General features: G+C 64.6%; 3 protein-coding genes across 9 annotated transcripts in view; 1 reads left to right on the forward strand and 2 right to left on the reverse strand.

The window, feature by feature from the left end:
* Positions 1-7592: 7592 nt before the first annotated feature.
* Positions 7593-16088, reverse strand: HGFAC (HGF activator). 2 transcript variants are annotated; one of them, XM_081237543.1, is made up of 14 exons: positions 15804-16088; positions 15059-15242; positions 14814-14913; positions 14507-14586; positions 13540-13662; positions 13328-13459; positions 13079-13189; positions 12828-13002; positions 12533-12618; positions 11542-11806; positions 9826-9965; positions 9307-9447; positions 9058-9206; positions 7593-7845 (listed from the first exon to the last, which is right to left on the reverse strand). In XM_081237543.1, the coding sequence occupies exons 1-14, from the start codon at positions 15906-15908 to the stop codon at positions 7663-7665; spliced, it is 1974 nt and encodes a 657-aa protein (XP_081093669.1). In that variant the 5' UTR covers positions 15909-16088; the 3' UTR covers positions 7593-7662. The 2 variants fall into 2 exon arrangements, with proteins under 2 accessions (XP_081093669.1, XP_081093670.1); XM_081237544.1 differs by having other exon boundaries at positions 14814-14910; positions 15804-16087.
* Positions 16089-16164: 76 nt separating this feature from the next.
* On the forward strand, positions 16165-24956 carry LOC308619060 (uncharacterized protein). Its single transcript, XM_081237569.1, has 5 exons — positions 16165-16243; positions 16995-17039; positions 23414-23554; positions 24269-24412; positions 24557-24956. Exons 3-5 carry the CDS (start codon positions 23515-23517, stop codon positions 24802-24804), a joined length of 432 nt encoding a protein of 143 aa, XP_081093695.1. The 5' UTR covers positions 16165-16243; positions 16995-17039; positions 23414-23514; the 3' UTR covers positions 24805-24956.
* The window catches only part of RGS12 (regulator of G protein signaling 12), a gene marked incomplete at its 5' end in the record, with an annotated part of 117810 nt that continues 109110 nt past the window's right edge, over positions 17492-26191 (reverse strand). For 3 of the 6 annotated variants that reach the window (XM_081237473.1, XM_081237475.1, XM_081237474.1), the window contains one exon: positions 17492-18300. In XM_081237473.1, coding sequence (XP_081093599.1) covers positions 18074-18300 — 227 coding nt within the window. In that variant the 3' untranslated portion in view covers positions 17492-18073. The remainder of the gene's footprint in view (positions 18301-26191) is intronic. The other 3 variants (XM_081237477.1, XM_081237479.1, XM_081237478.1) reach the window with 2 other exon arrangements.

The raw sequence follows: 26191 nt of genomic DNA on the forward strand, positions 1-26191 counted from the left end.
ACACTGCGGGGCTCGGCCGCTGGCGCTCCGGCACTGCTCACCCCGGTGCGGGGCTGGTGGGGAGCGGGCTCCCCTCCAAAAGCAAAGGAAACGCCCGACGGGAAGGGGGCGTCTGCGCGTCCAAGCGCTTGGCCCAATTTTAAAGTGAGCCTCAACCGAGCTGGCTTCGCCCTCTGGCACCTGTCCCTCCCACCACCCCGAGCTGTCACCAGACACCGCTGACCACATAATGACCGTGGGTCGACCCTGGCCGAGACATTGCCCCGCCCCCCAGCCCTCCAAGCCCCCTCTCTGCTCCCCCCAGACCACCCCCACTCCCCAGGCAGGGTGATGGAGGGGGGTTCATTCACGTTCCCTGGCAGCAGGAATCCCAGGGCAGGTTGCTGCCCAGTAGTGAGTGGGACCACAATGCCGCGGTCTCCATGTCTGGTTCCCCCTTCCCCCCAGGGCTGAGAGCTATCCCTCCGGGCAAGGATGGCACAGAGGTTCTCTGCTGCTCTATAAAGGCCCCCTGAGAGTCCCCTTTGCAGCGGGGGAGCTCTGACCTTCTGGATTTCCCCTCCTCCACCCTGTAGCTCCAGTCCATCTGCCCGGGTTCTTTGGGAACCCAGGTGGTTGGGGGACCCGGCAGGTCTACATCTCAGACTTCAGCCTCCATCTCTAAGACAACCTCTGACATTCATGCCTTCAGGAACATCCAACAAGACGAGGGGCCAGTGGCAGAGATGGGACAGCACCCTAGAAAAGCGAGGAGAAGCAATGTACCCTACTCGAGGTCCCACCCTAAGGGAGCTGATGCCCCGCCGGGAGGAGAGGGGAGGGGAGGGCTCAGTGGTGTCCCGTTACCCTGAAATCCGCATGGGCAGGAACAAGTGTGTGCATCTTCATCCCATCCAGGTCTTGCCTCTCACGGAGGAGGAACTAACGCTCAGAGCTGCGGGCGCCTCCAGGACTGACCCACGTTGGCTGAGCCCCAAGCAGGGCACAGGATCCGTGGGGGCAGGCAGAGCCCTGGGCTGGAATCCCAGCTCAGCAGCCACCATGCTGGGCACAGAGAGGGCCAGGTCCATCCTCTCTGGGCACCCACTCCCCCTCCTCACTGTCCCTGGGGAGCTGAGAAGGCAGGTCCCTGGTGGGCACCAGCCTGATTCAGATGCCCTGGGGATGTGTTGCCAAGGCGTAATGCAGAGCAGCGTCACACCAGGCCCAGGAAGTAGCTCTGTGTCTCCTGTGTCCCCTCCTCCAGCACCACCTCCAGCGGCACCTGTGCAGCCACCAGCCACCTTCTGCAGAGCAGTTGCCCGACTACAGAGCCTCATTCATGCTTCCCACACATCTCAGGCCCCCAGGGGCTGGCCCAGGACAGCCGGCGTGGAGCCGGGTGGCGCTGGGGGCTGTGGCCACCAACACATCCGCCGCCCCAGGCGCCTGGCACTTGGTCATCCCTGCAGGGAGGGTCAGTGCCCTGCTGCATTCCCGAGCGCTGGACCCGACCCAGGCCCCTGCCACGCCTGGCAGCTGCACCTGCTCCGACACTGGCCCGAGAGAATGCGGGCCGCCATGGGGACAGACAGCTCCCCCCGCCCCACGCCGGCTACTTAGAGGTGGGATGATCTTCCTGCCTGGCTCCCACTCCCAGACCCTGGGTGGGCTCCTGGCCTCTCTCTCCTAAGTTCCTGCTGTGGACCGAATGTTTGTGTCCCCACCCCCCAAATTCACATTGAAGCCCAACCCCCAAGGGGATGGTATGAAGAGGTGAGGCCTTTGGGAGGTGATGAGGTCACAAGGGTGGGGTCCCCAGGACTGGATTACTGTCCTTATAAGAGGAGGCATGAGGGACAAGTTCTTTCTCCTCACCCACCCCTGAGGACACAGCCAGAAAGCAGACATCTGAACGCCTGGAAGAGGGCTCTCACCCGACCCCAGCCTGGCATCCTGATCTCTGACTTCCGGCCTCCAGTGGCATCCTGATCTCTGACTTCTGGCCTCCAGCCCTCCAGTGTTTTTGTTACAGCAGCCCGAGCAGACTAAGACACTTTCCCCAGCTGTTGCAGCCAGAGTTGCTGGTTGCAAGTGGCAGAAATTGACTCTGGCCACTGAAGCAGGAAGGAATTTGCTGGAAGAATGTCAGGCGTTGAGTAGAGCCCAGGCGAGGTGGGGATCCAGCAGGAGCCGCATGAGATAGGGTGCCAGGGGGGCACAGCCACGCTCCTGAGACCGGACGCCACGCCCGCCCTGCGCCACTGCCCTGCCGGACTCCACAGCCGCCTTCCAAGAAGCCCCCGACCATGGGTCAGAGCTGTACCACCGGCTGGCCACACAGCCACGGGCACTGCTGCTGGACATCACTGCCAAGGACACTGCCACCACTGCCAGGCTCCACGGCCCCAGGGCAGTGTCACCCCATCAGTGGCTCTGCAGCCCAGGGACCTGCCATCAGACACTGCACCTGCCACTCACCACCCAAATGAACTTTAACCATCACACGACTTTTCTGGCCTGTTTCCTCTTCCAGCCTGACATTATTATGAGAGCCCCTCAATGAGATGATGTATGTGAGGTTCTTTCAAAATGATCACGGGCTTTACAAACACAAGGGAATGATGGGGACCAGGGACAGGCCGCCTTGTCTTGTATCTCCAGGTGCTCAGTGAGGCTGGAGAAGAACACACACCAGCTGATCGTGGCAAACACTATGCCTGTGTCCACCCGAGCGATACCCTGTGTCACTCCTTTCACAATTCCCAGCTCCCCTCAGTTAGGTGGGGCCATATGAAGGGGCAGCAGAGTGGGAGGAGGTGATGACTGCCACCTCCCAGCCCTGCACGTCTGCCACCCTCCTCATCCACTGCATGGCGAGATGGAGTGTTATGGACCCAACTGTGTCCCTGCTAATCCATCTGTCGAAGCCCTAACCCCCAATATGACTGTATTTGGAGATGAGATTTTTTTTTTAATATTTAAATATCTATTTATTTATTTACTTGGCTGCACCAGGTCTTAGTTGTGGCACGCAGGATCTTTTAATTGTGACATGCGGCATCTAGTTGCCTGACCAGGGGTCGAAGTGCAGAGTCTTAACCACTGGACCACCAGGGAAGTCCCTGGAGATGGGATCTTTAAGGAGGTAATTAAGGTTAAATGAGGTCATAAGGGTGGGCCCCTAATCCCATAGGACTGTGGCCTTAAAATACAGGGAGAAACACCAGAGCTCTCTCTCTCTCTCAGCGCACACACAGGGCAAGGCCACGTGAGGACACAGCAGGACAGCGGCCGTCTGCAAGCCTGGAGGAGAGGTCTCCCCAGAAATCAACTTACTGGATCTTGATCTTGAACTTCAGCCTCCAGAACCATGAGAAATTTCTGTTGTGTGAGCCCAGCAGTCTGTGGCCTTCTGTTAAGGCAGCCCGTGCAGACTGGTACAGAGAGTGTGGAAGATTGAATAAATGGCTGCAAATGCCCCTCACCTGCACCCACACCCCTTGAAATGTAACCTCCTCCCACTGAGAGGTGGAGCCTGCCTCTCTACCCCGGAATCCGGCTCTACCCCGGAATCCACTTTGAGCAGCTCATGTCCACTCTTTCTTTGGAACCCAGCCACCACCATGTGAACGGGCCCAGGCTAGCCTGTCGGATGACAGAAGACGTGTGGCCCGGTCGCCCCACGGCCCCAGCCAAGAGCCAGTCAGCCTCCGGGGGCAGAACCGCCTAGACCCACTGATGACCCAGGTACGTGGCGGAGCCAGCCCAGGCGGCGAGAAGCACCCCGCCAAGCAAGGCCACATTACCAACCCACCCAGCGTCGTGAGCTCAGTACGTGGCTGCTTGTACGTCACTGCGTTTGGATGTCATCTGTGTCATCGCAGCAGCATTCTGATACACAATGTCTGGAAGCTCTGCAGAGAAGGAGCCTGGACCCCGCCGAGTCGCCACGGCCAAGGGCACCAGCAAACGTCCAAGCTGAACAGGAGTCCGCACACAGCAGGCAGGATGAGTCGGGGAGAGGCCCCCACCCGCACGTGTTGTGGTGAGGCCGCAGCACAGCAAAGACAAAGGCACGAAGGCTGCCGGGCGGGGCGGGGGGAGGCGGAGTTATGTCAAGAGAACACCAGTTGGACTTCAAGCAGATTTCTCAGCAGGAGCGACAGCAGACAGCGGAACACCACCCAAGTGCTGACAGAGAGTAACTACTGACGCGTGAGGTGCAATGCCAAGCGAACGGCACAAACAGCCTTACAGCAATAGATGTGGAAATGGAGACAGATACACTCACGAAAGTGTAACTTCCTAAAACTAGCTCAAGGAGAAACAGCGTTCTCAACAAGTCCCAAAGTATTAAAAAATGACTCAGTAGTTAAAGTACATCCTGTAAAGAAAACACTGGGCCCAGGAAATTTTATAGGAGATTCTACCAAACTTTCAAAACACAGATCATTCCAGCTTTCTGCAGTCCTCCAGTGGATCAGGAAAGAAGGGACATTCTTGAACTCATTCTAGGAGATCAGTGTAGCCATTCAAAGAGTATAAGACAGTCATTCCAAGAGTATACGAGAGGAAAATTACAGGCCAATGTCACTCAGAAACGTAAATGTAAAATCCTAAACAAAATTTAAGTCGATCCAAAAAAAGCTTATAACAAGTATGACAGAGTGTGTCAGCCAGGGTCCCAGCAGCTGACACTACATTAGGACAATCCAAGGAGAGATTATTCACAAAGGTGTGCTCATGGAAGGAACCACACCTTTGTACATAAGGGGCATAGTACGTGACTGTGTGGCCCCGGGCCAGTTAGAGAGCCGTGGAACCACCTCTAGACCTGAGGTGGGGGGTTCCCTGAACCATGAAGGGGGCGTCATTTACATCTTGGGAGGATCATGGCCTTCAGTTAAGGGATCTGGGTGTATCCCTTGCTGGGGTACCGTCACAAAGCACCACAGACTGGGTGGGGGCTTAACCAACAGAAATTGTCTCACCATTCTGGAGGACAGAAGTCCAAGATCAAGAGGTCAGCAGGGCTGGGTCCTTCTGACAGTTGTGAGAACCTGCTCCAGGCTCTGTCCTTGCCTTGTTGATGGCCATCTCCCCTCTGTGTCTCTTCACATCATCTTCCTTCTATGCATGTCTCTGTGTCCAAATTTCCCCTTCTTAGGGGAACACGGTCATATTGGATCAGGCCCCACGCTAATGATCCCCTCTCTAAAGATCCTCTTTCCACATCAGGTCACATTCTGAGGTCCTAGGGGTTAGGACTCCAATATATGAACTTGGGGAGGACACAGTCCAACCTATAACACTGAGGTGACCCCAGAAGAGGGAGGCAGGGAAATCAACACCCCAATCTCACACTCCTCCCTCCTCTGACCTCCCGCTGCGGCTCCCCCAAAGGGCACAGGAGCCCATTGACACAGCCCATCAAGATCAGCCTACGGGGCACAGGGCAAGGTGGGGAATAAATCTGGAGGAGCCGACAGAAGGTAGCTGGCTCCCACCCTGACTCAGCACGGCTCACTGCAGGAATGCAAGGTTGGCTTGGCGTTAGACCATCTATAAATGCACGTCACCTCTTTAACAGATCCACACTCAACACTCACAGGGGAGGAGGTCAGGGAGAGCTCACATCAGGCAAAGGTGTGGTGGGACCGAAGCAACACGCTTCCTGGAGGCCGAGAACAGGCGGTCGGAGGTCCCAGATTCACGAGTGGGAGCTGCTCCACCCTCCATGCTCCTGGGGCACCAGCACCAGCCTCTGTTGCCCTGTCTGCGGTCCACGTGGTGGGGCTTCAGCAGCAAGTCCCGGTCCACCTAAGGGCTTTGAGCCCCACCCCTGGCCTTTTGGACGATGGGCACACATACTGCTGTCCTCCCACTGCCCATCTCTCTTCCTCCGGCTTTGCTGGGGGCAGTGCATGTCCCTGGTGATTTGTCTGGTCCCGTCATGACAATCCTGTTCCCTGCCCTCCCGGCTTCCTCTGCAGCTGGGTGTGGCCATGGGACCCCATTCAGGCAACGGTCAGGCCTCTCAGGGGTCCAAAGGCTGAGTGAGGGGGAAGGGGCGGTACGGGAAGGAATGTTCTAGGCAGCAGTGGAAGCAGCGTCAGCAAGGGCCCTGGTCAGTTTCACGAACACAAGGCGGCCCGAGTGGTCAGAGTGCAGCTGGGGGGCAGAAGAGGGGCTGGAGGCAGGTGGAATCAGACCACACAGAGACTGGGGGTAGGCTCCCAGATGGGGGGGGTGACATGGAGGAAGCCCTGGCGTGTCACCCGGGACAGGCAGTGAGACCCGGTCCAGGTGGGGCTGTGGAGATGACAGCAGAGGGGAGTAGGGACTGTGGGGAGAAGGACCCCACCCTCTGGGCTGCTCTGGGCAGGGGCCCCATGCCCAGAGCAGGATGGGTGGGGCTGGGGCTGGATGCGCTGAATGCCACCCTCTTCCTGACCCTCCCTGGGACCAGGGGTCCCAGCGCCGGGCACCGCTCTGACCCACCCCCATACACCCAGGCCTCTTCTCCTGACCACAGATGTCATCACATCCCCACCCTGCTGCCCCATCAGGGACACTTGGGACACCCCCAGCACCTTACTACAGCCCACCCCCCACACACACAATCGCACCCTCTTTGGCCTCAGCCATACTTCCTTACTTTGATTCAAATAAGCCACTTCCAGGGGCTTCCCTGGTGGCGCAGTGGTTAAGAGTCCACCTGCCAATGGAGGGGACACGCATTCGAGCCCTGGTCTGGGAAGATCCCACATGCTGCGGAGCAACTAAGCCCGTGCACCACAACTACTGAGCCCGCGCTCTAGAGCCCGTGCACCGCCAACTACTGAAGCCCGCACACCTAGAGCCCGTGCTCCCCAACGAAGAGCAGCCCCCGCTCGCTGCAACCAGAGGAAGCCCACGCACAGCAACAGAGACCCAACACAGCCAATAAATACATAAATAAACAAATTTATAAAAAATGAATAAATAAGCCACTATCAGCCTCCTGTCTCAGGACCTTTGCATGTGCTGCTTCCTCTGGCCCAGGATTCTGGGCCCTTCGGGCATCTCAGATTCCGTGCCCACAGTGTCTTGCCTGGCTGGCGCAACCCACTACCCTCCACTCACCCTGGCATTTGGGCTCCTCCCTTTCCCTGGTTTCCTTCAGAGGAAGTCTCCAGTTTTCCCCGCCTAGAAGACACGGCTGAGGGAGAGCTGCAGTCAGGCAGGCTGCCTTCTTGAAGCAAAATGATAGCCAGGGGTTTTCCCAAATAACCTGTCTTTTAAGTTCTAGCATCCCCTGCCATGGGACAGCCCAAGGTGCCCGGACCCAAGCCCCACTTGCCTGGAGGAGGGTCTGAGAGGGGTCTGGCTGGGGACAGCTCTTGCTCTGGAGAAAGTCTAGTCTGGATTCCCTGTCCTGACTGCCCAGGCCATGGGGCCAGACCCTCCCTGTGGGGTCACAGGCTCCCTTCTCCTCTGAGAAGCTGGGGTGCTGGCTTGGGGCCCCCCAGCCTTGAAGCCACAGCATCCACAAAGCTGGTTCGGGGGTCACAGCCTGGGGGCAGGGAAGGCTGAGCTGGTGGCAGCGGGACAGGCAGTGTGGGCCGGGGTCTTTTTGGAAACGTGTTTATTGCCAATGAGGAGGGAACGGCAGGAGGCACGATGTCCCCAGGGGTGGTCTCAGGAGGGATTCACAGGCCGCTTGGGGGGCCGAATCCGGTCGCTGATCCAGTCCACGTAACTGGCCACGCGGGTGTAGACGCCGGGCTTGTTGAGCTGCCCGCAGCCGTCACCCCAGCTGATGAGGCCATACAGGTAGGCCACGCCGTTCTTCTCGCAGGCCAGGGGCCCACCTGAGTCCCCCTGCGCAGAGTGGCCGGTCAGAGCCTGGGGCCCGGCTCAGGAGACTCATGGCTCAGCTCCTCGACACCCATGGAACAGTCCACCACCCCCTCACCCCAAGCTCCCTCGCCCCAACCCGGAACATGACTCCAGAGGGGTCAGCCCTCGAGGTGGGCTTCCTGAGAGCTTGAGCACAGATGACATGGGTGTTCCAAGTAAGGGAGCTGCCCCCCTTCCCCCAACCACACAGGCAGGGCGCCCTCCCAGTAGGGGGTTGCTGCGGCTCCCTCTTGTCTCCACAACCAGCAGAGTCCTCCTCCATCTGGGTCCCCCCTCCGCCCACCAGCACGCACCCCACGTGCACCAGGCGGCCCCGCGCTCCAGCAGAGGATATTCCCCCCTGGAAACACCCTCTTTGCCACCTGGCAAACCCCTAATCACCCCCTGGGACAAGTGCCAGTACCCCTTCCTCCATGAAGCCACCCTTGACTTCCCCCAGGGCGCTTGCTGTACCACGTGGTTGAGTGCCAAGCCCCCACCCTTTGCCACCTATGAGTTGTGTGACCTGGGAAGAGTGAGCAGACCTCTCTGGGCCTCAGTCTCCCCACCTATAAAAATGGGGAGTAGGGCTTCCCTGGTGGCACAGTGGTTGAGAGTCCGCCTGCCAATGCAGGGGACACGGGTTCGTGCCCCGGTCCAGGAAGATCCCACATGCCGCGGAGCGGCTGGGCCCGTGAGCCATGGCTGCTGAGCCTGCGCGTCCGGAGCCCGTGCTCCACAACGGGAGAGGCCACAACAGTGAGAGGCCTGCGTACCGCAAAAAAAAAAAAAAAAAAAAAAATGGGGAGTAAAGCAGCTTCTCCAACTCTGCACTGATGTGCAGCCCCGAGGAGCCATTGATAAACGGGACACTGGGTTCTGCCGATCGCTTGGGCCCATTTGGGAGAACTCTGGGTGAAAAGGGGTTTGGCCTTTGACGTCATGTGGACAACCCTGCCCTCGGCTGGAGAGCTGGCACGAGCCTGGGCTTTGGGACCCGGCCCCTCCCGGGCCTCAATCCCCACCCCCTGTGAGCAGGGACCCCACTCCTGGCCCCTGGGCCTCCAGCAATAGTGAGCGCCCATCCTGGGGGTGCCACCGACCGGGAGGTGGGCCTTCTGTCCGGGCTACTGGCTGGCCCTGCGGGTCGGCCCCTCTCGGCTCTGAGCTCTCAGGGCGGCCGTCCCAGCTCACCTGGCAGGCGTCAGACCTGCAGTCGAAGTAGCCGGCGCACAGCATGTTGGGGCTGATGTCTGCCCCGTACACCTCCGGGCTGCTGCACTTGCGGTCGGCGACCAAGGGGACCAGGGCCTCCCGCAGCAAGCTGGAGTAGCCACTCACATCTGACGGCAGACAGGGGGCACTCAGCCTGGGCGAGGCTTGCAGGGCCGGGCCACTGCTCCCGGGGGCACGACGCTGGCCCCTTGCGCCCACCCCACTCACTCTCATCCTGGTGGCCCCAGCCCGCAATCTGGCACTTGTGCCCAGCAGGGAAGGTGCTGCCGGGCTCAGGCAGGCAGATGGGCTGGACGAACTGGGAGCGGACAGCACAGCGCTCCCCCTTCTTCTCCAGCCGGATCAGGACTGGATGGGAGAGAGGCCGGGGGTCAGCCTGCGGCGTGGGGGCCCACAATGGGCCAAAGGTGGCTGCTGAGTCACACGGGGTACAGCCCCGCTGGGCAGAGGGGCTGTGGCCTGGGAGGCCCAGGAGGCCACAGGAGGGCCAGCAAGGCTGGCCAGCCAGGGTTTCCTCCAGCCAGGCCAAGGCCACTCAGCCACACCAGGTGCTCCTGCTGCCCTCCCCCTGCCCTTCCCCGCTCTGTCTCTCCTTCCCCTCCCCCTCCCTCCCACCCATCCCCTGAGCGTCTGAGGACCCTCCCCTGCCTGGCACCCACTCCCAGCCTCTCCCCTGGTTCTGGCCCTGGGTGTGCACAGAGCACACAGCACCGTCCCGGGCCTCACCGAGGTCATGGTCAGTGGGGTTGAACACTGAGTACAGTGGGTACGGGATGTACTTCTCTATGCGGAACGTCTGCGTCACGGCCGTCGTGCGGTTGAAGAAGTGTTGGCCGAGGACCACAGAGACACTTTCCCTGGGGGGGCTGTGCAGTGGGAGCTGGTGGCAGCATGACTCTCGGGCCCCTGAGGTCAGCTCGCCCTCTACCCACGGGGACAGAGCATCCGGTAGACGACCCCAGGAGGGTGACGCTGTGCAGGGCACCCCCCCACCAGGCCCTGGGAGAGACCTGAGCAGGGGCTGGGGTGTGGGCCGTAGTGCGGTAGGGAGTGGGGAGCTAGGGCCACAGCACCGGTCCTGGCAGCACCGCCTCTAAGGCAGCGGCATGAGTGACCCTGGGGGGCCTTGTGCAGGTCCAGGTGGGGTCTGCGTTGAAATGCGCCCGCGTTGGTGCGGATCCCAGCTCTGGGCACCGGTTCTGCCCCACGCCCCTGCTACAGGGGCAGGCCTCCTGTGAAGTCACCCGTGGGGCCAGGAGCCTGAGCACTCCCCTCACCGCCCGCACCTGCACACGAATGCCCTGTCCCACCCACCTCCACCAGCCCTGCTTGGCCCAGGCCAGGGACCAGGGTGCTAGGGTCCAGCCCACAGGGGACAGGCACCTCCATCCAGCTTGGCCCTCCCCAGCCCCTCCCTGGACGTGAGCAGAGGATGCCTGCTCCCCTTCTCCAGCCTCTTAACCACCCCCATCCCATCCATACTGGGGAGGCCTCAGGGGTCCTGTTTCACAGGCCACACAGCGGTCTGCACAGGGCAGGACTTATGCCCACTGCCCCCCACCCCTATGCTGTAGTCCCTGGGGTGACTGATAGGGACTCACCGTCGGAGTCTCACGCTGCCAAGCCCCCAGCCCCCGCTCACGTCCCACTCCCTGGGATGCCACTGTCAGGCCCGTTCCCTCCCACTGAACCCGCCCCAGAGACAGCCCCACACTCCCCACGGCAGAGCCCTGTTCCCATCACAGCCATGAGGAGCGGGGGATGGGCTGGCCTTTCTTGCTCTGAGCTCGCTGCCCCCCACCCTGGGGTGTGGTAGTGGGCCCCGCACCCCTGACCCTTCCCCCGGCCGCCAGCCCCAGCCGGCCCTCCGCTCCGGGAGCCCGCCGAGTGGGCGGGGCCTAGGCTCCCTGTGCCCCACGGTGCCGCCAGCTCGGTCTGGGCCAGGGGGCGGGGCCGGAAGGGGCGGGCCCTGCGAGGCACGGGTCACACCCACCACCCTGCTGCGCACGCGCTGGCCGCCCCGCCCCGCCCCTCCCTGAGCGGGGAGACCTGGAGCTCCCGGGGCGAGGAGCACGGCTGCGCGGCCACAGGGGCAGGGGCAGGGACAGGGACAGGGACAGCACCCCGGGGCAGGAATGGGGCGGGTCTCGGCAGTCTCCATGCCCAGCACTGGGCTGAGCGCTGAGTCCCACCTGAGTCAGAGGGGCAACGGGGAACGGAGGGACCAAAGGACGGGGTTTACACGGGTAGGTGGCGGAACGTGGGGACACATGGGTGATGGTTAGGACAGGCGGGTGGGTGCGTAGATGGGTGGCGGATGGAGAGTGGATGATGGGTGTATGGCCGGGTGGGGGGGCGGAGGCTTAGATAGCGGTGGGTGGAGAGGTGGATGGCTTGAGGGACGGCGCAGGGGTCGTGAACACTGGGGCCAGAGCCGCTTACCTGTTGGAGAAGCAGTGGGCGGCAGACACCACCCAGCAGGTATGGACAAGGCTCCCGGCACAGAAGCTGTTCCCGATGTAGATGGCGGCCAGCCAGGGGTGAGAGCCGGGCAGCGAGGACGAGCCGCCGATGATGCGTGGCCGTAGAAAGCTCCTCTTCTTGTGCCTCTTGCCACAGGTCTGGCGTCCGGCTGGTCCAGCTGCCGCGGGCCCAGGCAGGCTCAGCAGGGCCTCGGTGGGCGGGGGCTGAATTCTGGCAAGGGATTCTGAGAACACAGGTCACACACCCCGGGTCCCTTCTGCACACCCCAGGCCAGAGAGGATCCTGGCTGCGTCCACCATCCTCAGGCCCCCCACGGTTCACCTGCCTCCTGACCCAGCCTAGGCAGCTCATCTGAAAGAGGGTCCCCAGCTCTGCCCCTGTGGGCACATGACTTACTCTGAGCCTCAGTTTCCTCATCTGCAGGACGGGGAGAACCGTACCCAGTCACAAGGCTTTGTGGGAACCAGGGTGGCCTGGCACACCTGGCAGGTATTCATGTCCTTCCCAGCAGCCTGGGACCCCAGAGCCAACTCGGGATGGTCAGAGAGGCCTGGAGCACGGGGCCGGGGGCGGGCTGGCCTCATGGAGCAGCCCACTCCCAGGGTCTGACTCCAGGGTACTCACATTATCCACATGCACCCACACTTCCCTGTCTCTGGGGACCGTCCTGGCACAGGGCAGCCCGGCTGGACCACCCAGAGGACCCGGTGACCAACTCGCCTGCTCTGACCTCTGGTGTCAACCCACTGCGTGGCCTTGGACCAGCCCTGCTGTGGTGAGCCTCAGTTTCCCCATCTCTCCGATGGGGCCGTGGTCCTCCGGAGAGAGGAGGCCTGGCATGCGGCTGGAGTGGGTTGGGCCACGGGGAAAACCGCGGTGATCTCATAGGGGGCGGGGCCCGCGCTGCCCCCACCCTGCTGCTTCCGACCCCGCCACTAGCTGCGCGCACCACAGGCGGCCAGGCGGCAGTACTCCCAGGAGAGCGCGCTGTCCTTCACCACGTAGCACCAGGGCCTCTCGTCCTTGTCCGGGTTCCTGGGGTGCAGGGAGAAGCAGGTGGGCAGGGGAGTCAGTCACAGCTCCTCAGTGACGGGTGGGAGGAGGGAGCCGGGGACCCCTAGCTGGGTGCGGCTCCTGGCCTTCCACCCACCCCCACCCCACAGCCCCTGGGCTCCTCTCGCCACGCAGCCTCCCAAGCCGAGGGGTCAGGACCCAGGGACAGGCCCTGCCCGCCCAGTGCTGACCGGCAGTAGGCGTGGGGCCCCAAGCCGAGGAGGGCCGCGGCGCCCACGGAGTCCACGTGCAGCTCCTGGTAGAGCAGGTCGGAGTTCCAGGCCAGGCAGCTGAGGCCCGAGGCCGCCGTGCTGGCCACGCCTCGGTACTCGGTGCCGCTCCCCACAAAGCAAGGCTGGGCCGGCACTGCGGGCGGCACGGTGCGCTGTGAGCCTGGGCCCCAGCACGCAGGGCCACGCAGCTCTGAAGCCAAGCGACTCACCAATGTTGCAGAGCCGCCCAGCGTGGTCTGGGGGGCAGGCGCATACGGTGGTCCCGGTGGCCACGATCAGGTGACAGGTACCCCCGTTCAAGCAGGGGCTGCTCAGACAAACTGGGGGGAGGGCTCAGAAGCTGGGCCTCGAGGGGCAGGGGCAGGGCCTGGTTCCCACCCGGTGCCCGTCTCTGGGTGGCCCTGGATGAGCCCCTTCCCAGGGTGGGAGGCCCAACGATACGGCCCGCCCCCCCGTACCTGTGTGGCGGGTGCCCTGGCACCGGACCTGGCCCCCCGCACACTCGCACTGTTCCACTCGGCCCTGGTGCACGCGGGCCCAGCGATCGCCCACCTCCAGGTACTCGTAGCGGCTCTCGTCAAAGCATTTCTCTGGGGGCGGCACAGTGAGCTGCTGCTCCCCGCGCGTGCGGCAGGCGCCCCCCTGCCCTGCAGCCCCCCACCCTGCTCACCCGTGCCGCAGTCCTTGCCAGTGAAGGCCACGGGGCAGGTGCAGTGGTATGATTCGGGGTCCTGGGTGCTGGAGCACGAGCCCCCGTTGAGGCAGGGGCCGGAGGAACAGGGATCCAGGGTAGCTGGGCACACGCAGCAGAGAGGGGTGTGTCTGAGAGCCCGGCCGGGCCTCGTGACCCCCTCCCCACGCCGTGACTCTCCCTGATTGCCGAGGGCCCGCCACCTTAAAGATGCCCCTCCCGAGTTCCGTGGTGTGTACGTGCCCTGGGAGCGAGCGCAGGCCTTTCCCCTCCTCACCACATCCTCTGCCCAGCTCTCAGACCCTGGGAAAATGGGCCTCTGGCTCTGCATCCAGCACCCTGAAAGCCCGACCCCCATCAGGCAGCGCAGTCCTCTTCCGTGTGCCCTGGGACCCTTGTAAGTGGGGCTGCCAGCACCACACCCTGCGGACCCCTTGGGCCCTCTCCATGTCCAGGGCTGTTCCTGTGCAGCCGCAGGGCCCAGCCTGACCACCAGGGGGCGCTTTGAGAGACACACACACACACACACACACACACACACACACACACACACACACACACACACACACACACACACACACACACACACACACACACACACACACACACACACACACACACACACACACACACACACACACACACACACACACACACACACACACACACACACACACACACACCCACCCCCCCCCCCCCCCCCCCCCGGGCAATGGCCAAAGCAGTTGTGTGGCCCCCTGAGAGGGCGGGACCCGCGGGGCAGGGTGTTCCCCACTCCCCACTCCTGCAGGCCCCGAGGTCTGCAGTGGGATGAACCCCGAAGCCTCCTCCTGCACACCAGGCAGGACCCCAGCCCCAGCTCAGCTCTGACACCCCTCAAGCTCACCGCCACCCCTGGCCCAGCCCCCTCCTAGCTTGTGCTCAGGCCCAGACCCCCGGCACCCACCTGGGCCCTCCCGGGGAGTGGAAGCCTGCACACAGTAGCCCCAGGCCCTGTCCCGGTCATAGTTGTGAGTCGTGGCACACCTGGGGGTGACGCATACGGTGACATGGGGGTCCCAGGCCAGAGATCCGCCCACCCTAACCCCAACTCACGCAGGGACCCACGCTGACCACTCTGGGGCTCTCTCCCATTCACTCCCTCATTCATTCATTCACTACATCTGCTGTGTGCCAGGCTCAGTGTGGAGTACGGAGGGCAGGGAGCAGAAGCGTCTCCAGGGCGGGCACGGGGCACGGGGACTGGGACCCACCACTTCCTGTGGGCACTTCCCTCTGTAGTGCAGGAGTGGACCATGCGGCCGCCATAGCGGAAGGGGAACCTGCAGGGCTGCCCGGCCTCGGTGAGCACTGCTAGAGGAGACACAGGGGTCAAGGGTTCCCGCGCTGGTCACCTCCCAACCCCCATCACATACCGCACTCCCTAAGTGCTGCTGTGTTCCTCCAGACCCCCCATCTAGGTGTAGCCTGCCACCTCCAAGAAGCCTTCCTGACCCACCTGTGCCCCCAGGGCTGCTATTGGAGGGGGCTGCCCTGGGCAGGTGGGTAGGCCCTCCACCATGGGGTCCCTCTGCCTTGGGTGCTGTCGCTGTGGCTGGGGTCCTGGGGGTCACCGAGGTTACAGGGATCGCGGGAGTCCCAGGGGTCACTGTGGCGTTACATTCTGGGGGTTCCGTTGGGTTCTAGGAAGAGCCGAGAGGCCTGTGATGGGGTCGGTGTGGGATGGACCCCGCTCACACTCAGGCCCTGACTCTGTTTCCATATTGGGGCCCTGAGGTCTTGGAGTAGGAACCAGGGGACACTGGCTCTCCCACGGCCTCAGCTGGACCCTGTCCCCTCCCCTCCCACCGAGTCCAAGGAGTCAGGCTGAGCTGGCTCAGGGTCTGCCAGGCTGGAACCACGGCCCTCCAGGCTCGAACCCTGGGGGTCCGTTCTGGGGGACAGACGAGAGCAGCTGCGAGGCCTTCAGAGGCACCCCCCCCCCGCCCCCACCTCAAACACGTGGACCCAGCAGAGGCCCAGAGTGGCGAACAGTCTCCATGCCCCTGGGTGGGGGCCAGCAGGTTGGATCCCCAGGCCCCCCGTCCCCCAGGCCAGCCCAGCACGCCCACCTCACCCCCGGAAGGCTGGCTGTCGCCACGCTGGGCCCTTCACCCACCCCACACCCTGCTCTGGCCTCAGCCCCAGGACCCAGAGTGGGCACGGAGAGCCCATGATCACAGTGCAGTGGGGTCAGTGCTCACCCTGCCAGCCTGGGGCTGAGCTCCTCGAGGCACCAGCAGCAGCAGCAGCAGCAGGGACAGACCAAGTGGGGGGCAGGGGCTGGGGACCCAGGCCCAGCGCCCCATGGCTCCTCCTGGGCTGGCGTGAGGAGGAGCAGGAGGCGGGAGCAGAGTGGCCAGGGCAGGTGGGGGTCAAGGCCGCCTGGAAATGATTAACCCCTGGCTGCCTCCCATGCCAGGCCTACACGTCCCCCGTGTCTGCTGCCCAGCTCACCCTGCCTGAGCCAGCCGTCCCCTCTGGCCTCAGCCATGCTGGTCCTGGACCTGACAATGTCCTCGAGTCTCAGCTACGACGCCTCCTCCAGGAAGTCTTCCAGGATGACACGGCAGGAAGGGACCTGGACCCCCACAGCCCCAGCTTCCGGTCCCTACCTGGCCACAGGGCTGGCCATTGTCTATTTGTGAGCTATACTAACCAGAGCACCTACACATGCTGAGCCCTTTTCAGGGCCCAGGCCTGGAGCATGGGATGTGGCCCCTGGCCAGCAAGAGGCCAGGCACAGAGAGGAGGGTGTGTGCACCGTTGCACACTGTGCCCCCCGGGACAGGGACCTCTGCCGCCCTTCTCTGCAGCACTTCTGCCTGTGCCTCCCAGGACGAGCCTGAGGTGGGACCTCCGGGAGGAGGGGGAGTGGAGCGGAGGAGGTGGGCAATACCAGAGCCCTGCCTGCTGTCCTAGCTCCCCTCCCCCACTGCAGCACCCCCTCAGGAAGCCCTCTGGCCCCTGGGCTTCCCCTCGTAGCCGGGACCACCCGTGCCATCCCGCCTCTGTCCTGGGCTGCCCTCCTTCCCATCCCAAGCACCGGCCAGGCACCAGGGCCACAGAGACCTGGCCTGGGGTCCTGCCCAGGTCTGTGAACGGACACTGGGGTGTCTCCCCCCAGATGCGGCCACAGTTGTCGCCCCAGCTGGCCCCTGGTTCGTGACTGCAGCTGCAGGCAGAGCTGCCACGGGAAACTCTTCTGCAATTTGAGGGGCCGCGGAGGCGGCGGGGGGGCTGGGGGTGGGTGGCCCAGTCCCCATGAGTCATCTCAGCTGCCTGCACAGGGCGGAGAGAAGGGCTGGCCTGGGGATGGGCCTGGCACTGCAGCTGTCTCACTGTGCGCCCCCAAATCGCACTCTCTCTGGGTCCCCGTTTTCCCCTCTGTGCAGACGGAGTGAGAGCAGAAACTGAGTGGGCACCCAGCTTGGCACGCGGTGAGTGCCGGCCCCTCTCTTCCACGTGGGCATCCCCAGCTCAGAGCACAGCTCCCCAGGAGCATCCAGAGCAGCCCCAGCGGCCCAGGGCGCGCTCAGGCCTAGGGCCCTTCTGACAAACCTGACATGCATCTCGGAGGAGGGAGGGGTGCCGGGGGCCCCTCAGCTGCTCAGCGCCGGGGTTCTGCCGAGGCACCTGGGCTGATGGCACCGTCTCTATCTGCCCTGCCCACCCAGCGTCACACGGCAGCCCTGCCCACTGGCCTGGCCTGCTACCCCGTCTCCTCCCGGCTCGCTCAAGCCTCAGGACCACTGCACAGACTGACACTCTTTCCCAGGCCTTCTGGGCAGGGCAGTCAGGCTTCCCCTGAGGTGGTCCCTCCACAGACACGCCCTGCCAGACCACCTCCCTAAATGAGGCTAAGGGCGGGGGGTTGGGTCAGAATGGCCTGAAGGGTCCCCAGGCCAAGCTCTGCCCCCACCGGCGGCCACCCCAAGTGGAGACCCTGCACCGAGCTGCAGGAGACATTGTGACGTGGACAAGACCAGGGCCCTGGACGGGGCAGGACCACGTCCCACTGCCCACAGGCTAGGCCTCGTGCCCCGCGAGGCCAGCCTTATTTCCCTGCTCACCTCTGACCTCACCCCCGAGAGCTGGTTCTCCCCAGCCCCCTGCCGATACACGCACAGGGCCACGGGAACAACGGCTCCCTGAGGGCAGGGTCTGGGCCCCAGGACCAGGCACGAGGCCGACGATCCGGTCCTCAAAGACGCTTTATTGCGGGAAGGCTGGACGCCGAGCGGGAGCTGGGGTGGGGGCCGGGGAGCCCTGAGCCAATGCTGGCGAGTGTCCGGGGCCAGGACCCTCCCCACCCTCTGCTGGTTCGGCCCCCCGGGGTGGCTGAGGAGGCCCGTCCAAGGCCCTCAAGATAGGCTCAGCTGCCCCCTCGGGATCTCTGCTCTCCACGTGTGTGTCCAGGCAGGCGGTTGGGGCGCCGGGTCGGGAGGGAGGGTCGGGTGCACGGGCGGCAGCCTCAGACGAAGGTGGCGTGGTGTGGGCCGGCCTTGGGCTTGGCGGGTCCCCCCAGGATGGGGCTCAGGCCGGGGCGGTCTGATGTCTGGGTCCCGCCGGCCCGTGACCTCCGGGGGCCCGTCCACACCCCCGAGACGCTGCTGCCCGGCCCAGGTGCCGAGCCAGCCACACGGTCCACATCGACGATCGTGCTGACTGGGAGGCCCCGGCTGCCTCGGGCCCCACCTCCTGCCGCGGGGAGAAGAGAGAGGCTGTCACCCGTCTGCCCACCCTGGGCTGGAGACCCCACCCTACCCTCCTGGCACAGACGGTGGCAAGGGGCTCCTGAGACCCCCACATGCATCCCAGGGGCAGGCGACTTCCGACCTGGGGCCCCCGGGCCTGGCACAGGGAGCCCTCTGCAGCGGGGAGGGTCCCAGACCGAGGGAGCTGCAGGCTGCAGGGGACCAAGCTGGGGGAGGGGGTCTGGGGGCGCAGGGCCCAGGTTCCGTGTGGTGGGACCGGCGCGGCCCCTCACCTGTCACGGGGACACCCTGCACCGTGCCCTCGCCCGGCGCAGCCAGGACAGCAGGGACAGCCCACCCACTAGGGTGCTGTCCGCCCAGCTGGGGCCCCCTCTGGGGAGGAGCTCACAGGCCAGGCGGCACCCGAGCCCCTGCAGCTCCCCACCGAAGCCCTGGGGCCATCAGGGGCACCCACCCCCATACGACACCGCGCTGCCCCTCGCCAGGGCGGGAAGGGGGAGGGGTGCATGGCTGTGTGTGGGTTTGCGTCGCGGGGAGCACGTGGTGCCCCTCGGTGGGCGCTGAGGTGGCGGAGGAGCTGGGGCAGGGGGGCGGGGGTCCCAGGGCCCCTCAGCGGGATGCAGCCACCCCTGGGGTGGGGGGTGGCTGAGGAGGGCCACGTGGGGGACGGTCTCGTGAGAACCCTCCCAGCCACCTCCGCTGCGCCTCTCAGACACCCCCACGGTCCGGCCCGCACCCCACTGCGGCTCAGGTTCAGGGCCAGCCCTCCACTCCTCCTCGGGGGGCTGTCTGCAGCCGAGGGGCCGTCAGGGAAGGGCTCCAGGGGGAGGCATGCTGCTGGGCTGAGGGAGGACCAAGCACTGGGTGTGCGTTGCCCCAGACGGGCCTGGACCCTCAGGGCACTCTGGGTCTCCATCCACAGAGCTCGCTGCCCGGCGTCTCTGAGGGCTGCGGCTCCCAGTGGGGCAGGGGCCTGAGCCCCGCCGCCAATGCCCCCCAGGGCCCTCGCGACCTGGCCACGCAGTTGTCCACCTGCCCGTCGACCCGGGCCTACCTCTTCAGCCACACAAACTCTGAGTGCTTCACGCTCTCCTACCCCATCAGCAACACCCCAGGCCGAGTGCCCCTTCCTCCAACCTACCCTGCCGCCTGCCCCCTTCCAGGCTGCTCAGTGGTCAGCCAGGCCTCTGCCTTCAAGTCCCCACCTAGGCCCCAGGAGTTCCAGGCTGCCTGAAACTGCCTTGGAAGTTTTTAGATCCCGGGCTGGGCAGCCACACCTCCCTGCCAACCACCCCAGCAGGCTGTCACTGTGCTGTCACCCTGGCTGGTCCTGGGGGGGGCCCCTGGGGGACAGAGGTGCAGTTCCCAGGAACCAGGTCGCTGTGGGCAGGGCACAGGGTGCTCAGCAGGCGCCCTCAGCCTCGGCTCCCTCCACCGAGCACCCCCAAGGGCTCACCCTGGGGCCAGGGGCCAGGCAGAGCCCCAGGCCCTGGTGTGGCCAGGTGTAGTGGGAGGCTAGCATGCCTGTGGGGTGCTCTCAGTGAGCCTGGGAGCCAGGAACCCTCAGGTGCCTGGGGGAGGGTCAGGAAGAGACCCAAGGAGCGGGGAGCCCCAGCCCCAGGCTCCCAGTGGACAGTCTGCAGGAGTCCAGGCGCAGGGACACAGGGTCCCGCTCTGCTGACCGCCCCTTCCGGGTCTTGCCGGTGGAGGTGAAGACTCTGCTCCCTGCGTGGGTCCGAGGCCTACGTGCGGGAGTGGGGACGGCCGTGGGGGTCAGGAGCCTCGCCTCCCCTTGCAGGAGCTGCTCTGTGGCCCCCAGAACCCCCGGGGCAGGTCTGAGCCTGCGAGAGGGCCTTGCGTCCTCTCTATCTAACGGAGGCGGCAGAAGGAGCCTTTGCCGGGCCTCCACGGGCATGGGCCTGACTCAGGGCCTCACAGGGGCTGCTCGGCCACGGCACCCTATTTGGGTAGAGCAGCGGGAAGTGCGGGTGGGGAAAGCTGTCTCTTGGGGGTTCCGAGGGCCCACGTGCAGCAGCCGTGACTAGGAGCTGCTCTGGACAGCCAGTCTGTTAGTCATTTAACAAACCTTCAGCTTGGGCCTGCGGGACCCACCCCTCCCCTGCTTGTCGGTGGCTTCCCAGGGCCAGCAGATGATGGGGTGGGGCTGGTCTGCGCTTGGACGGGGGCCGTACAGAGGCAGGGCTTTGCTCCCCAACAGTTTGTCCCCATCTGGGGCATTTGTCTGGAGCATCAAGAGGCCCGTGACCCCACTCAGGTTGAGGGGCACTGCCTTTCCTGTCCAGCCCCGTTTGGACCCCCCAGGAGGACAGAGGCCGGCGAGGGGGAGGGGCCTCAGCCACGGGCCCCTCTGATGCCTGGGCAGCTCGGGTGCTGCCTCTGTGGACAGGAAGCTCGTCCCCGGGCCAGGGACGGGCGTGTCACAGGGAAGGTGGCTGCGGTCCAGGCCCTTCCTGCCTGCCCGCCCAGACTTGCCCTCCTGAGGAAGTGGCAGCCCCAGACCTGTGACTCAGTGTCAGGGGCCCAGCCCCATGCGGGCGTCACGGCCTCCGTGCCAGGGCCTGCCCGGGGCAGCTGCCCTCCCAGCTTCCTGAGGCTCCCCTTGGCTCTCCTGGCGGGAGCAGCAGCGCGGGGGACCCTGCAGGGCTCGGGGGCCACCGCTTCCGAAGGGAGCCGGGTCTGCCCTGTTCATGAGGGTCGCTCCCCGGGCCTCTGTCCCACGTCCCTCGGACACGCGCACGCGGGGCCGGAGCCAGCGCCGCATCCGCCGCCCCTCAGGCTGCCCTGCTGACCCCTCGTCTCCCCAGGGACCATGGGCCTTGCCCCCCGGCTGATTCCGACTCTGCACAGTCAGGCCCTCCGCAGGGTGCCCTGCTGGAGCCTCGTGGCGATCGGGACCCCAAGAGCCCCTCCCGAGAGCCCACCTATCAGCCCCTCGCCGGCGGCCAGGTCTGCTCTGGCCCTCAAGGCTCCACATCGGGAGAAGGTGCAGGCCAAGTCAGGACCCTCCTCCTGGGGCCGGTGGGTGCAGGGCTGCATGGGTGGAGCCAGGGTGGTGGGTGCAGCCTGACCCCTTGGCCATCTCCAGCTCTCCCTGGGTGCTGAATCAAAGCTCTTCATTCAGCAGATCTGTACTAAGCATCTACTGGGTGCCAGGACTCCCACTCACGGCAGCACAGGGTAAAAGGCGGGGATCGTGACCGGGCAGTCACAGGGCCATACCGAGTGCAGGCGTGCAGACGGGCGGAGCCTGGGGAGGGGATGCGGGCAGCGGCTGCAGCAGTGCTGGCCCCAGGTCGGGGTGCGGGAGGTCACGCTGCCAGCCACTGGCGGCCCGTGGCTTCCACTCTGAGAGACCCAGGGGCCGGGTGGAGCAGACCAGCCGCAGGGCACATGGGGGAGACGCACGGAGAAGGGGACACGAGGAGGATGGACGCGCGAGGGGAGACCCAGGGCCGTCGGCCTGAGCAGCCAGGAGGATGGAGCTGTCACAGCCCATGCTGGGGTTTGGGGAGGGGTGCTGGGTCAGCCCTGGGATGCCCGTGGAGGCCTGTGGAGTGGGCCGGGTGCGGGCAGAAGCCCCCAGACATCTAGCAGAAGGACTCAGGTCCATTCTAGCCAGGGCAAGGCTGGAGCTCCAGAACATGCTCCGCTGGAAGGGGGGTTCTGGAGAGAGTCCTGGCAGGGGGCTGCCTTCACCGGGACCCCCGGCACCAACGTGACCCCGAGAAGGCCAGGCAGCCCCCCACATGCACATCACGGTTTGTGCTGGGGAGGCTGGGCTGTCCTCCTGGAAGGCAGGTGTGCGCGGTGGAGGTGTCCCCCGGCCGCCCAGACAGAAGGGCCAAGGCTCTGCTGTAGAGAGGGGACATCTGAAGGGACAAGTGCAAACTTGGCAGTGGCAGGTCGGCGGTGCAGGTTCCAGAGGCTGGGGCCCGGGCTGGGGAGATCCGCACGGCTGTCCCGGGAGGCCCTGACGCCCCAGGGGATGGACAGCTGGATCCCCCCTGTGGCTGCTGTCCCGTACACAGCTGCGCTTCCCCCGCTGTCCCCAGCCCAGGGCTTCCGCCTCACCTAGGACTGAGCAGGTGTGACACACCGAGACTGGCTGGGGGTCCAGGCTGGGGCCAGGGCTTGGCTGACCACTGAGCAGCCAGGTGCAGAGGGGCTCCTGGGACTCACGGCCAAAGCAAGGTCACGTGGTCTGGCTGCCTTCACTGCCAAGGTGAACGGTGTGGCCCTTATGTGGGCTTGTGGCCTCTGGTTAACGCTCCAGCCCCGTTCCCATGGAAACCAAGTTACTAGGCTACAGCGACCCCTGGCAAGCGGGAGAGCTCCACGCACCTGCTAGGAAGTGCGCTGAGGGCTCCTGACCCCACTCTGGTAACTGGACGTTTCTCTGGGGACCCTGGACACTGTGGCACAAGGTCCCCAAGTCGGGCGACTTCTGCCCCATCCAGTGAGCAGCATCTCTTTGTGCTGAGGCCCCGGGACCCCGGGCCAGGACTGGTGGCGAGGGCTCCTAGGGAGGGGTGGGTGGCCCTACTGGCAGCCGCATTCCTGCAGGAGGGGAACGGGAGAGGCCCGGCCAGGACCCTGACCCAGGCGTCCAACACCAGCACGGCCAGGCAGCAGTGAGGGGAAAGCCTGCCCAGTGCCTGGCTGAGGGGCTGCAGTCGGGGTGGTGCTCAACCACTGGACAGAAGGCGGGGTGGCTAGGGAGGGAGTTCTCTGAGCCCAGGGCCCGGGAAGGGTACCAGACACCTCCTGGGGCAGCAGGTCCCACAAGGTCAAGCCCTGCACCTGGGGTTCCCGTGTCCAGTTGAGTGTTCAGCCCGGGGCCAAGGTGAGGACCTGCCCAGCCCAAGGACACCTGGGGGCCGGGGGAGGGGGATTGCTGGGCCGGGGCCACCCACCCGCCCGCTCGCCAGTCAGCCCTAAAGACAGCTCCTCTCTCTCCCTGGGAAGAAGGTGCCCTTTGGGGGCGACTCCCACGCCCTCTCCACGTCTGCCTATGTAGACACGGGGTCTTCGCCTGCTGGGTGAGCGAGCCCTGAGGCCGGCTCCGCCTTCTGCAGGGCCGTGGACGCTGACCTCGGGACCTGACGCTCGCACTGCTGGGACCGAGGACTCACACCGCCACCCAGCCAGTCCTCCCCGGGACGGGAAATGCCCACCAATGCCCAGCAATGCCCAGAGTTTTGCTGGAAACCAAACAGGTTAACAGTGGGGAAGGTGGCCAGGATTAGGACCAAATGCACGGCAGGCTACACTGGAAGGCTGAGTCCCGCGGCGGAGGCTCTGTGCCTGGGCCCCGCAGCCATTCAAAGACCTCCATCCCTCGGCCGCATCGGGCACTCACAGGTCTCTCCGTACGAGGGTGCTGGGGACCGAGGGCCAGGGTGCAGGCGCAGCACGGCTCTGAGGGGACCCTCCGCACATGGGGACGCGTTGCGGGCAGCCCCCCACCTGCCCCGGGCTGCATGGCCCAGATGCGGCCCCGGTTCCCCACCCCAGGGTCTGGCGGCATCAGCACGCTGTGTCTCTCGCCCTGCTCGGAGGGGCCACGGTGGCCACCACCTAGGAAACAGCTCACAGCAGCTAGAATCATCAGGAGGTCTGGATGAAACCAGCCCTCTGGACCCCGAGGATATAGAGTTCAGCACCGGGTCCAGGCGCGCGCTGGCCCAAGGGTGTCTGCAGCGCCCTACGCTGGCTGCGGAACCTTGGGTCTGGTTCCGCGTCACAAAGGTGGACGCAAGGTTCACAGGACGAGCACAGGATCCGTCCGGCGAGCCCAACGTGGAGGCCGTCCCACCGAGGGCCTCGCACGGCAAGCGGGCACCGCACAGGAGGAGCGGAGGCCCTTCCCAGCTCCAGGAGGACGTGGCCAATCACAGACCCTCACGGTCCCCCCCATCCTCCCTGTTTAGGACACCCACGGAGCCAAGCTTCCAGGGTCCCCACCTGGGCTCCTACTCACCAGGGACAACCAGTGCACGGGGGGGCACCAACGGCGACGCACCCCGGAAATGCAAGAACTCGCTGGTCACGCTGCCCACGCTGCCAGGCCACAGGTGGGAAGGCCGAGCCCCGCACTGGGTAAGCCACGTGGGCCCAATGTCCCAAGCCCGGAATGTGGAGCTGGAGAAGCCCGGCGGGAGCTTGGAGGAAAAGGCTGGACAGAGGGCAGCCAGTGAGCCGGGGCTCTGGGTTTACAGGGAGCGAGTCAGAGGGATCCGGCCCAGCCGGCTCACCCACAACCGCCTGGCACCCCATCCTTCTTCCACCCAGCCCCCGGCCCCGGAACTCTCAGGGAGGGGAGAGCCGTGGCCCCGAGCGCTCCATCCCAGCCCCTCACGGTGTCCCCACTGTCACACCCAGCCTCCCGGTGGAGCTTGATACTGCCGCCCTTACACAGCTGTGTCTGCGGGTGTGCATGAGGGGCTCAAGAACATCTGCTGAGTGAATGGTCTGCTTTCGAAAGCCAGTGTAAAGTAAACCCAATGAATTCCATTAAAATGTGCAATGTTTTCCCTGGTTAAAATACACCTGTAGTTTTCTAAAGAGGAAACAGATGTTCAAGTGAGAAAGGAAAGCGCTTTAAACCAGTCCAATGAAGAGATGCAGAGTTTATTTCTCCTGGAAGAGCAGAGAGTCAAAACACAGGTGAAACTACACACAGGTGTCTACGGGGAGAGCAGAGGGGAAGTCGGGTCGAAGTGCAGGAGACATGCAAGGAAGGCCGTGGCTTCTCCCGGCTTCACGTCCGTGGGCTGTCTCCGTGGGGAGGGCGCCAGGAGCCCGGCCCGCAGAGCCAGTCCCCAAAGTGCCAGTACCCCACAGGTACAGAGCCAGAGGTACAGAGCTGCCCTGGGTCCCCACGGAGATGCGGCTGCAGGTCCAACGGGACCCAGTCCTGGGGAAGGACTCAGACCAGAGGAGGCCTCCCGCCACCCCCAACAGCAGCCACAGCTAGTGTCTGCCCACCACGGAGCCCGCCGGCGAGGACGGCGGCACCAGGGGCTCCACGGGCACATGCCTGTGCGGACAGGCTCCTCCCCTACACCTCGGGGCCGGGGACACAGGCCGTGGCCCTAGTGCGGGGCGGGAGCCCCTTTCCCAGGAGGCCGGGGGCCTCGCTTCACCTGCTCACACTCACGCAGCTAAGGAACAGCTCCACCGCCAGCCCTTCTGCTCACCTTGACAAGTTCGTGCCTCCGTCTGGAGGATTGCCTGTGACCACCCAGGGTCAGGGAACCTCAGGGGAATCCCGGCACCCAGCACGCAGGGCCCCCACCTGCTGTCTGACCGATGGGCGGAGGGTGAACACCCCTCCCTGCAGGGTCAGCGCAGCCCTCCTGCTCTAAATCACACAGGCTTCACCCACTTGCTCAAGACAAACACTGTTTTTTTCAGCCTTGAGATTAAAATACTAAAACCGTTAGCTATCCAGATTGTAATAAAAGTAACACATACATTTTGCAGAAATTCCCAGGGCCTTGCTTGGTGGCATTACTGCCGGGGACCCAGGGAAAGATGGCGGGAGGGCACCGCCGGGCCCAGTGCGGGCACCGCTCACGAGCGTCACGCCACAGGGGGCCACCCCCTCCAAGCCCCCCGCCGCCCATCCTGGCCACACTCTGACCTCAGCGGCCACCGGGTCCTTTTAGAGAAGGCAGAGGCCGCCAAGACCAACACAGTACCTGAGGGGGCCGGCACGCTGAAACCTCCTTAGAGGGATTAAGGGGCGGAGGGGGTAACTTTCCACCGCTGACGCTTTCTAAGTGGGTGGACAGCACCGGGCAGGTGACCCCGGGCTGGCAGGTGACCCCAGGCGGGCAGGCAGGGAGGAG

This window comes from Mesoplodon bidens (assembly GCF_964165515.1).
Source record: "Mesoplodon bidens genome assembly, chromosome: 1".
Lineage (NCBI taxonomy): Eukaryota > Metazoa > Chordata > Mammalia > Artiodactyla > Ziphiidae > Mesoplodon > Mesoplodon bidens.